The sequence below is a fragment of the Schistocerca americana genome, chromosome 1 (assembly GCF_021461395.2).
Source record: "Schistocerca americana isolate TAMUIC-IGC-003095 chromosome 1, iqSchAmer2.1, whole genome shotgun sequence".
NCBI lineage: Eukaryota > Metazoa > Arthropoda > Insecta > Orthoptera > Acrididae > Schistocerca > Schistocerca americana.
Window position 1 is genome coordinate 1228886233 of NC_060119.1, and position 13065 is coordinate 1228899297.

General features: G+C 39.5%; 1 protein-coding gene across 1 annotated transcript in view; it reads right to left on the bottom strand.

Moving 5' to 3' along the window:
- Positions 1-12142, bottom strand: part of LOC124619951 (putative pre-mRNA-splicing factor ATP-dependent RNA helicase PRP1) — a 79864-nt gene extending 67722 nt beyond the window's left edge. The window contains exon 1 of the mRNA XM_047146617.1: positions 11976-12142. Within this exon, the coding sequence (XP_047002573.1) occupies positions 11976-12025 (50 nt within the window). The 5' untranslated portion in view covers positions 12026-12142. The remainder of the gene's footprint in view (positions 1-11975) is intronic.
- Positions 12143-13065: the final 923 nt, after the last annotated feature.

Below are 13065 nucleotides of genomic sequence, written 5' to 3' on the forward strand. Positions count from 1 at the left end.
ATTCAGATGGCAAACATACATGAAAACGTAAGTGGTTAAAAAAGGGCATTCTGACAGGAAATGTCGAACCATCAAAGGCTGAGTGCAATGAGCACAAAGTGGTGGGGGAGCACCACTTAACAAATGGGGATGGCTAAAAAGACAGTGCCCAATATGCAAGTTAGCTAAAATGAGCTCCCCACAGCGAGAGGGCTGAGAGTTGGTCGTACAAGCCATTGGGAGAGCTTTAATTCTCTGGAGCTTGTTCCCATGAAGGAGGAGCAGTGATGATGCCAAAGTGACACCCCCTGCTGACAGACGGCAACACAGATATTGTCAGACAGAATGGAAGAGCTAGCAGTCCGAGATGACTGCAGCCTTGGGAGTAGCAGCCTTATTTCCTGTCAGACCGATGTGACCAGGAATCCACATAAACATCACAGTGGCTCCATCAAAAGTGAGCAAGTGACAGCTTTCCTGAACCCATTGCACTAAGGGATGGACAGTGTGTAGCACACAAAGGCTTAAAGGGTACTGAGAGAATCAGAGCAGATGACAATTGAAAAGCCTGTGCCGCTGGATGTACTGCATGGCCTGATACAGGGCGAAGAGCTCTGCTGTAAATACTGAGAAATGTTCCGGAAGCTGATACCAAAAAACATCGGTGCCAATGATGAAGGCATAACCGACACCACAGCCAGTCGAAGAGCCATCAAGGCACATGAAAGTACTGTTGCGAAGTCTGTGCAAAGGTTGTGAAACTTACAGTGAGTGATAATTTAAGCTGTTGGAGCAAGAGCCGAAAGCAAACTACAGTAGGTAACGGAGAAGAGGGATGCGCCCCATACTGGCAATCAAAGGAGTCATTGAAGAGGGAGGCGTAGGATGGATGGCCAGGCATGGCAGACACACAGATGTGAAGGGGCTATAATGTGCTTGGTGTACAATATGACAATCCTCTTTTGTGGTGGTCAGATATGGATGACTGGAACACCGACAATATGGCTGCCCTCAACATTCCCATGCAGTACAACACTGGGCCATGGTCGAAATTCGACCAACCAGAAAAATGAAGACACATACTGCCAGGCGTTGATAATGCTGTCTCACATGAGTATGTGGCATCTCCATGCTCTTCATCATGATCACTGAACATTCAATGCCATTCAAGCCCCTTATATACACTAATAGGCCCGATAAAGCTAAACACTAATAACACTAATGCACAGACTGCAGTGGTCTTTCAACATGTCACAGAGAATTGCAACTCTGATCGTTCACACGCCAATCAATGGCATGTATGTGTATGAAGTTAGTTACATCTGACCATGAACCATGGACCTTGCCGTTGGTGGGGAGGCTTGCGTGCCTCAGTGATACAGATAGCTGTACCGTAGGTGCAACCACAACGGAGGGGTATCTGTTGAGAGGCCAGACAAACGTGTGGTTCCTGAAGAGGGGCAGCAGCCTTTTCAGTAGTTGCAAGGGCAACAGTCTGGATGATTGACTGATCTGGCCTTGTAACAATAACCAAAACGGCCTTGCTGTGCTGGTACTGTGAACGGCTGAAAGCAAGGGGAAACTACAGCCATAATTTTTCCCGAGGGCATGCAGCTTTACTGTATGATTAAATGATGATGGCGTCCTCTTGGGTAAAATATTCCGGAGGTAAAATAGTCCCCCATTCGGATCTCCGGGCGGGGACTAGTCAAGAGGACGTCGTTATCAGGAGAAAGAAAACTGGTGTTCTACGGATCGGAGGGTAGAATGTCAGATCCCTTAATCGGGCAGGTAGGTTAGAAAATTTAAAAAGGGAAATGGATAGGTTGAAGTTAGATATAGTGGGAATTAGTGAAGTTCAGTGGCAGGAGGAACAAGACTTCCGGTCAAGTGACTACAGGGTTATAAACACAAAATCAAATAGGGGTAATGCAGGAGTAGGTTTAATAATGAATAGGAAAATAGGAATGCGGGTAAGCTACTACAAACAGCATAGTGAACGCATTATTGTGGCCAAGATAGATACGAAGCCCACACCTACTACAGTAGTACAAGTTTATATGCAAACTAGCTCTGCAGATGACGAAGAAATTGAAGAAATGTATGAGGAAATAAAAGAAATTATTCAGATTGTGAAGGGAGACGAAAATTTAATAGTCATGGGTGACTGGAATTCGAGTGTAGGAAAAGGGAGAGAGGGAAACATAGTAGGTGAATATGGATTGGGGCTAAGAAATGAAAGAGGAAGCCGCCTGGTAGAATTTTGCACAGAGCACAACATGATCATAGCTAACACTTGGTTTAAGAATCATGAAAGAAGGTTGTATACATGGAAGAACCCTGGAGATACTAAAAGGTATCAGATAGATTATATAATGGTAAGACAGAGATTTAGGAACCAGGTTTTAAATTTTACGACATTGCCAGGGGCAGATGTGGACTCTGGCCACAATCAATTAGTTATGACCTGTAGATTAAAACTGAAGAAACTGCAAAAAGGTGGGAATTTAAGGAGATGGGACCTGGATAAACTGAAAGAACCAGAGGTTGTAGAGAGTCTCAGGGAGAGCATTAGGGAACGATTGACAAGAATGGAGGAAAGGAATGCAGTAGAAGAAGAATGGGTAGCTTTGAGGGATGAAGTAGCGAAGCCAGCAGAGGATCAAGTACGTAAAAAGACGAGGGCTAGTAGAAATCCTTGGGTAACAGAAGAAATATTGAATTTAATTGATGAAAGGAGAAAATATAAAAATGCAGTAAATGAAGCAGGCAAAAAGGAATACAAACGTCTCAAAAATGAGATCGACAGGAAGTGCAAAATGGCTAAGCAGGGATGGCTAGAGGACAAATGTAAGGATGTAGAGGCCTATCTCACTAGGGGTAAGATAGATACTGCCTACAGGAAAATTAAAGAGACCTTTGGAGATAAGAGAACGACTTGTACGAATATCAAGAGCTCAGATGGAAACCCAGTTCTAAGCAAAGAAGGGAAAGCAGAAAGGTGGAAGGAGTATATAAAGGGTCTATACAAGGTCGATTTACTTGAGGACAATATTATGGAAATGGAAGAGGATGTAGATGAAGATGAAATGGGAGATATGATACTGCGTGAAGAGTTTGACAGAGCACCGAAAGACCTGAGTCGAAACAAGGCCCCCGGAGTAGACAACATTCCATTGGAACTACTGACGGCCTTGGGAGAGCCAGTCCTGACAAAACTCTACCATCTGGTGAGCAAGATGTATGAAACAGGCGAAATACCCTCACTCTTCAAGAAGAATATAATAATTCCAATCCCAAAGAAAGCAGGTGTTGACAGATGTGAAAATTACCGAACTATCAGTTTAATAAGTCACAGCCGCAAAATACTAACACAAATTCTTTACAGACGAATGGAAAAACTAGTAGAAGCCAACCTCGGGGAAGATCAGTTTGGATTCCGTAGAAACACTGGAACACGTGAGGCAATACTGACCTTGCGACTTATCTTAGAAGAAAGATTAAGAAAAAGCAAACCTACGTTTCTAGCATTTGTAGACTTAGAGAAAGCGTTTGACAATGTTGACTGGAATACTCTCTTTCAAATTCTAAAGGTGGCAGGGGTAAAATACAGGGAGCGAAAGGCTATTTACAATTTGTACAGAAACCAGATGGCAGTTATAAGAGTCGAGGGACATGAAAGGGAAGCAGTGGTTGGGAAGGGAGTAAGACAGGGTTGTAGCCTCTCCCCGATGTTGTTCAATCTGTATATTGAGCAAGCAGTAAAGGAAACAAAAGAGAAATTCAGAGTAGGTATTAAAATTCATGGAGAAGAAATAAAAACTTTGAGGTTCACCGATGACATTGTAATTCTGTCAGAGATAGCAAAGGACTTGGAAGAGCAGTTGAATGGAATGGACAGTGACTTGAAAGGAGGATATAAGATGTACATCAACAAAAGCAAAACAAGGATAATGGAATGTAGTCTAATTAAGTCGGGTGATGCTGAGGGAACTAGAGTAGGAAATGAGACACTTAACGTAGTAAAGGAGTTTTGCTATTTGGGGAGCAAAATAACTGATGATGGTCGAAGTAGAGAGGATATAAAATGTAGACTGGCAATGGCAAGGAAAGCGTTTCTGAAGAAGAGAAATTTGGTAACATCGAGTATAGATTTAAGTGTCAGGAAATCATTTCTGAAAGTATTTGTCTGGAGTGTAGCCATGTATGGAAGTGAAACATGGACGATAAATAGTTTGGACAAGAAGAGAATAGAAGCTTTCGAAATGTGGTGCTACAGAAGAATGCTGAAGATTAGGTGGGTAGATCACATAACTAATGAGGAAGTATTGAATAGGATTGGGGAGAAGAGAAGTTTGTGGCACAACTTGACTAGAAGAAGGGATCGGTTGGTAGGACATGTTCTGAGGCATCAAGGGATCACCAATTTAGTATTGGAGAGCAGTGTGGAGGGTAAAAATCGTAGAGGGAGACCAAGAGATGAATACACTAAGCAGATTCAGAAGGATGTAGGTTGCAGTAGGTAGTGGGAGATGAAAAAGCTTGCACAGGATACAGTAGCATGGAGAGCTGCATCAAACCACTCTCAGGACTGAAGACCACAACAACAACAACATCTGACCATGTCTTCCGAGTGCTTCGCCTTTTTTTGTCAGATAATGTGATTGCCAATGAATTGGGAAATGAATATAACTTTCTTTTCTCCACAAGAATGGATTTAGAATGGCGGTCTTCAAAATTTACCTTTTCTTTTTACTGTTCACACACATAAATGAATTTTTCTTCTTTTAATCACTTTCAAATAATAGCAATATTGTTTGCACAATTTGGAGAGTAACTAAATGGTGATTTTTGGTGATACAGCTTGTACATTTTTAACCTGTCCTTGAATACCTGATTGTGCAATAGACAGATGTTTGAAATCTGCATACCACATACTTGGAAAGTAAGTAGGCAAAGTTCTCTGATTTTAATTCTAATAATAGCCAGTCATTTCTTCAACAGACAATAAATTATCGAAGTATTACTGGAAAATAGCCGAACCATCTTCATTTTGCATGTAATGTTTGCCCATCAGCACAAATTAACCCTTAACCGGAATCGTGGGTCATTTTGAACCCCACTGACAACAATAAAACAGTCTAACAATGGAAACTCACGGAGTTTGTTTCGAGCGCCAGTGTAATCTCAGTACATTGTGAGGTGCACCAGGGTCAGGGAGCTCGTTGCTTGAAATTTACTAAAAGTGGAGGCAAGTGCCATCACTGGGTCCAATTTGACCCGCGATTCCAGATATGGGGTTTTTGAGGTCAGTGTATACCGATTTATTTTGTGGTGTTTCACGAACTTTGCCACAATGCAGCGGGGCCTCGCTGAAAAGAAAAGAAATCTGTGAACTATTATTAGACGAAAATTATTCAGACACAGAATCTTTAAGTGATTTTCAACCTTGTGATGAAGAGAACATAAGTGACGAAGAAAATACACAACAAATTTCTTCTGATTCAAGTAATTCATCATCTGATGATTCAGTAGAGAGAGATAGCTGGCTGTCAAGTAGTGCATATTTTCGTGGCAAAAATTGATTCAAGTGGTCTACTCATCCACCAGCTAGGTCCAGAGTCAGAAGCCACAACATCACTTACCTGCCTGGTCTCATCGGTACAGCTCGTGAAAAATGGAACATGTCACCAATTGAATCACGGCAGTTGCTGATATCAGATGAAATGATCGCAATTATCTGGACTCACACTAATCAGAAAATAACAGAATATTCAGAAAAGTATAAAACTAATGCTACTTACACTGACCATGTGAGTATTATGGAAATGAAAGCATTCTTTGGGTTGTTGCTATTATCAGATGTATTCAAATCTGGCCACGAAGACATAGAAAGTTTATGGGCAACTGATGGAACTGGCCGAGATATATTCAGAATAACGATGTCAGTAAAGCGATTTATGTTCCTGTTATCTGCTTTGAGATTTGATGATGTGAATTCTAGGGAAGAAAGAAGAACTAATGATCGCGCTAGTCTCATCTCAGAAATATTTGGAAATTTCATTCAGAACTATCAGAAAAACTATAGCTGCTCAGAATATTTGACAGTTGATGAAATGCCCTTTTAGAGGGAAATGTTTTTTCAGGGTTTATATGAAATCAAAGCCTGCTAAATATGGCATCAAAATTATGTACCTCTGCGACGCTAAAACACACTATTTATACAATGTTTTTATCTGTACGGGCAAAGCTATAACAAATAAAACAAGCCAACTCTCAGTTCCAACACAGAATGTACTGCAGCTTGCAGAACCTTTATTTGGAACAAACAGTAATACAACTGCTGATAACTGGTTCTCTTCTGTGGAGGTGGTTGACAGACTGATTGAAAATGGTTTGACCTATGTTGGAACGATGTGCAAAAATAAAAGGTAAATACCACCAGAATTGTTAGACAATAAACGACAGGTAATAGGATCTACATTATTTGGTTTAGTGAAGGATGAAACATTGGCATCTTTTGTCCCAAAAACGAATTGAAGTGTAGTGGTAATCTCGTCAATGCACCATGACAATACAGTCAATGAATACAGTGGAAAACCTGAAATAATTGAATTTTACAACAGAACAAAAGGTGGTGATGATACATTAGATCAGAAATGCGCCAATTATTCAGTCTCTAGAAGAACTCAACGATGGCAAAGTGTCATTTTTTCAGCAATATTGAATATTGCAAGTGCAAATGGATTCATATTATGGAAGGCATCAAATAGTGGAAAACATATGAAACGTAATCATTACATAAAACAAATTGGACTGAATTTGATAAGGCCATTTATCACAGAAAGGAAGATGGGAGTATTATTCATTTTCAGTAGATTTGAAGAGTAGAACTGATAATTTTCTAGGGGCAGCTGATGAACCACAAAATGACCTATGACTAGAAAATTCATATTGCAATCAAAGTGGCTCACGAAAATGGGGAAGATGTTATTTATGTGGTCCTAAAACTGACAGCAAACAATCACAAAAATGTGACAGATGTCTTAAATTCATCTGTAAACAACATGCAGGGAAAAAAGTGTTGTGTACCAAGTGCCATTCTTAGTTCAGGTACTGACATAGATAACATTTGGACACTTCCAAGTTTCATTGTCATTATTTTTGTTTCTAAGTGATGGCATAAAGAATCCCAATTTATGTTAAGGGGAAGTTATGAGAAACCCCATGTTATATCTAGGTTTTTTAATCGAGGCCTTTTTTGTAATCATGTAGCATTCCAAAGTAAGGTACTAAAAATTCTTTTAAAATATGAGACGTAGGACTTAAAAATTAAAAAATAATACTATGAAAAAGTTTTGCTCAATAAAAGTTGATTTATGTTTGAAACAAAACTTATTCTAATACAATCATTACATATGAATTATATATTTTATGGGAATTATGTCGAATTCTTATTCAAGGGACCAACTGGACCCACGATTCCAGTTATGTTTGTCAAAATAACGATTCTGGTTAAGCGTTAATAAAGTCATGGAACAAAATGACAGAATTTTGTATTTACAGAAGTTCAAGCTGCCTGGATGGACAGGAAAAGTAATAAACAGAAGAGGAAAAATGGCAAGAGGAGTGTTTTCAGTAAACTAAATATTGGTTTAAAAACTTACCTCCCAATGTGTCTGGAAAGGAAAATTAACAGCTTGGCATTTCAAATATTTTTCCACAGCCTGTTCAGTAGTACTCAAGGAAACAACACAAGACTTACTGTGAACCAAGGCCATGAATAATGTGCTTGGTAGCTGGCATTCAGGAATTCAGGCAAAAGCAATTCTCTGAAAGATAACCTACACCAAAGTGAAGAACTATGGTACAGAGGTTGCAAACACATTAGCTTCATTCAACCAATGGGAGGATAACTGCAGCTTAAGTAAATTCCTCAGCCTGAAGTGCTGCAGGTTTATGGCTTTGCCTTCCTGTAACACATGACTTACCAAGCCAGTAATAGGGGGGGGGGGGTAGACCTGCAGTTTATATGTTTATTTGTTCATCCTGGAATTGTCCAATGACACAGGATTTGTCATTATAATACAATGAAAGTAAGTAGCTGTAACATATCAACATACACCATTTTTTTCACATTCGAGCTGCTCGAGAGGAACAAAAATGATAAGTGTGAAAACGGGAATTTGTAGATACAGAGGATTAAAGTTTGCAGCTGATCCACAAACGGAGTAATTTACATCTATATTATTCCATACAAACATAAAAAGAATAAGAAAAAGACTACAACACATGAAATATACAAATATAAATACATTAGTGTGGTGTAGACACTATGTAACATTCTGATTTGTGGATCTAGTGTAAACTTTAATCCTCTGTTTCTCCAGACTCCCATTTTGGCACTGAATTTCTGTCGACTGTCTCCCAAGTGAAATTACTGGGAGATTCTCAAATATACGTGGAATCTTGACACACTCAGAAATACGAGGAGATTGACGTACAAGCAAAGGTGTTGACAGTATCACATAAACATGGGACAGATAATTACTGCAACGAATGGAGATGATGGGTACTTAGAAGTAACATTCCACCTGCATGCATTCCTCAGGCTGACAGCCAGATGCATTCTGAACATCCGAGTCCTTAACTTGCCAGATTGTTCTGAATGTTTGTCTTGCATGACTCCACTACTTTCTCAAAACATTTAAGAGGACAGTGAGAGTTAGGTCATACTCCCTTCTTATCTGCAGTCTCTCCAGATTGAGATACACATTCTTCACCTGCATAACACCTCTTCTGCTTAAACTTCCATCATGAGATGCATCTTTGTTTTCCTGCCACTAGGTGACAGCAAGACTGCTCGATATCAAGGTCAACTAAAATTCCTTCACAGATTACCTGACCAGCAACAAAGTTTACTACTGTTATTACAATCATTATTGTTGCTATATGATTATTACGTACTGGTTCAAATATAAATGTACAAATACGCATATACACACGACCAAGCTTACAACATCAGCCAGTCAATAACCACTCTGTATTTTCTGTATTACAGGAACATAATTGTATATACATGCACTTTGAATGTGACTATAATCTTGGAAAACGTACATGGGTCTCCCTTTGTGCCAGCCATTTTACCTGTCGTTTGCCGTTATGTTCCTGTGGCAGACAGCCACGGGTGTTTATCATTAAATGGGTCGACAGAAGCGTCCGATCCCACCAGTCGGCTTTGACCGTGACTTAAGGGTTTTGTGGTGTGTGACGTCATGACGGCGCAGAGTTTGGCTTGTGAGTGTGGCGTGTTTGTAGATGTCGTCATGTTGTGGTTTGTTGTGCCCTCTGGTGGTGTGTTCAGGGCTTTCGTTTGTGTGGTGTAATGGGCTCAGTTTGGTCTTGCTCATTATACAGAATTGTTCGAGTGTTGGCTGTGTTTCTAGTGGAATTCGTTTCAGTGAGTTAACGATTTAGTGGTTTTGTGTGGAGGTTAATTTAGTTTTGTTCGCTGTGATAAGAAATACCGCGTTGAAGCTGATAAAGTTTATACAGCTGTTTGGGAAGTGTTCGATCCCAATTTATGGGATCGGGAGCTTCTGTTGAGCTATATAAGTCAAGGGAAGTGTCCGATTCCAGATAATATTGTGTTTAGTGGAATTTGGGGAGTTTTGTGTTGTCGGTTTATTTCGTGGTTTTGTATGGGGGTGGGTGTCTAAATTTGAAAAAAATTAGAACCTTTTCCTGGTGGATTATATTCTGCTGCTCATAGGTAGTGCCGGTTGCCCTGTAACTGTAAATACACGGCAGTCGCACTTACCATTGTGTTCTCAGAGCTGTTCATTTATCAATAACTACCTCAGGTGAGAGAGAAATCCTAGGATCAATTGGGGATTGAAACCTAGACCTTTACAATTGCTGTCTGACTTGTACAGTGTTACCCAGCACATAATAAGATGAATAAGTTAGGCACTTTGAGTAAGAAATGTGAAACCATTCCATACCTACACAGATTAATGGAGAGTGATGGAAGGCTGCTTTAAATGTCGTCTGCCAAATTTGATAACTACCTTCATTGCTTTTTTTATGGTGAGTTTTTTCCACATCCTTGGAAACCATCTCACTTGAGACGTGGGGGAAAAGTAGGTAATATATATTATCTCGTTGTTATGGATCTATTTTTTCCAAACAGTCTAGATCCTTGACTACCTCATTCTGGATCTATGGCCTGAACAGTATCTAATCTAAACAATTTTCTGCTGGAAGGTGATAACTTGATCATGAGTGGGTGGAGCCAAAAAGCTCAAATTACAAAACCTTCCAAATAGTGAGTCGTACCACAGGCAGTCATCAGAGATATCATACACACCATTATTTTGTAAGTACAGTAATTCCAGCTGCATCATATAAGATAAAATTATTTTCCATCAGTTTTTCCACTGTGTGTGTGTGTGTGTGTGTGTGTGTGTGTGTGTGTGTGTGTGTGTGTGTGTGTGAGAGAGAGAGAGAGAGAGAGAGAGAGAGAGAGAGAGAGAGAGAGAGAGAGAGAGAGAGAGAGAGAGTTTTGACATATTGATCTCTCATGTAGACTGTGGTCAAGGTAGTCTAATGTTGGTCGTAAGTCGGCAAAGCCAATGAAAGTGACTGCCAAATAAAGGTGATTAATTTTCCCTTCACCTGTTCATAAATGTTCACTACAACTGTACACACAGTGGACCGAGACACTTGCTGCCCTTACATGCACTTCCATTGTCCAATTGGCAGCTGCCCATTCAAGATTTCAACCATCAGTTCATGTCTGGAAAGTTAGCATTTGGTGAAGAACATGTTACTCCATGCAGTTTTATTGTAAATGTATTGACAACTTATGCTTGAAAACAATGCATTTTGGGACATCAAAATCATGGTGTGTTCCTTAACTAATTAATATGGCCCAGATGCAGCATCTGCAGTCAGGTACATGGATCTTTCTCAATCACACTTTCTTCCTTTCGTACAAGTAAGAATATCTGTAAAATATGTGTGCATCATGGTGTGTTCCTTAACTAATCAATATGACCCAGTTGCAGCATCTGCGGTCTGCTACATGGATCTTTCTTGATCACACTTTCTTCCTTTTGTACAAGTAAGAATACCAGTACAAGATGTGAGTGCAACTTTTCTTTACGGGTGGACACTTCGCCACAATCACATTTTATGAAGACCACAGAATGGTTTGTTGAAGTAGTTTCGTCTTATTAGGAACATTTAGTAGTGCTGGCCAAAATTAGGGCTGCAATGGATTTTACTGGATCACAACCGAACTGATGAAAAACAGAAACAGGATTCTCTCCAAGACATGACCAAGAAATACACGATTTCAAAATGAAACTTCGAAAGCTTTTACTATTACTGAATAAAAATCTAGTAAATAACAACAAACATATCAAATGGTAAGTTTAACTGGCGTAAATGAAACCACGCAGATTTACAAATCGTCGGAAAAAATTAAAACAAATCCATGAATAATATATTTGATTGCGAGATAAATTTGCGAGGGCAGAGGGACACTACGAAACTAACTAAAATGCTAACCAGTGACACACTGCCCCTTACACAAACAGTGTATAGCGCTAAATGATAACCTAACCAATTTCACAAATAATTGCCTCTGTCCAAATATTTCTACTCAGACACACGGGTGTTTATTTCTTGTTGAAAGCTCCACACTATCCCAATAATATAAATTATAAATTTCTGATAAGGGAACGAGATGTTCGAATAATAACCCTAAACACGCATGAACAAGTTTTAAAGACTCTTGCCTACGTCGTGTGTATACGACATAATCAACATACAAAAAAAGCAATCTAAATTTACAAGTGGGTTATGACGGTATACAATTTCCTTCATAAAAACATTAATAACAGTTCATAACCAAACCATTTTAATGCGGACTTGCACGGGAACAGAAATAAACATTCGTCCAAGGAGCAAAATTCTGTGCAATTACTTACGGCTTTTTCTTGACATATGGGTCAAGCACTTCCAATCTCCTCTTCGACATAATGTCAACTTAACACCTTAACAGAATAAAGAAAAACCTTAAATAACACGGAAACTAGTTACTCAGGCACAATAGCGACACCCCAATGCAGTTTTCAACGATACTACGCGCAGGAAACGGAATTACAACATTCCCTGCAATTCACTAATCGCGCTCATCACCGATTTATCGACAATACTCGACATGGAGACACTTTAATTAATTACGCACTCATAAATCCTTGGCCAATCTGACTCGCATGGATGGCGTCATTATATTTGTAAATGTACACGATTTATGAAAGAAGTACAGCAGAGCAGAAATAACGAAAGGATTGATGTGCAAGTGTGCTTTTTGATACTCAAGACTGCTCAGGTAACACACAATTGTTTGTAATTACAAAAATTAATTTATGTATCGTGTTTAATACAAACAAGTATTAATTTTTTATCAATCTCAATAGTTATTTACACTTTCCACAGCTTTTATTGAGTGTATGCAGCCACCTCGATGGATCATGTGCTGTATTGTGGTTCCACAATTTTCGCAGTTTTGAGTCAGGAAAGCTACTGCTAGAATATTCAGCTCTAGAATGATAACGTATAAGGTTTCGCTACTTTATATAAGTAAAAAATCCATGCATATAAATAAACAAATGACAAAGAGATAATCCACGTGCGTCAAACAAATTCGCTCCGAAATTTTCCACTTTACTGTTGGTTTAACTTTCGGTAAAGACAAGACTTGTGCTGAAGATACTGGCGTTTCTGCTGTGTTCCTACTTCCCACAAATGAAGAGATTCTATCTGGGTCACCATTGGAGGTGTTGTTCAAACACTGCCTCTGGGGGTGGAAGTTGTTCTGTTTCTCCAGAATTCTGGATTAGGTCTTCCTCGAGTTGATCAGTTACTTCAGATGGAAGAAACTCCTCTGAAAACACATTGGGGTTGAACAGATGTATACCTTTCCCATAGAAGGAATGCTTCGCCTTCTGCAGAGTGGTAAACATTACAAAACACCAGGCAGAAGTCACTCAGCGTAATTGCAGTGCCTGGGTGGTT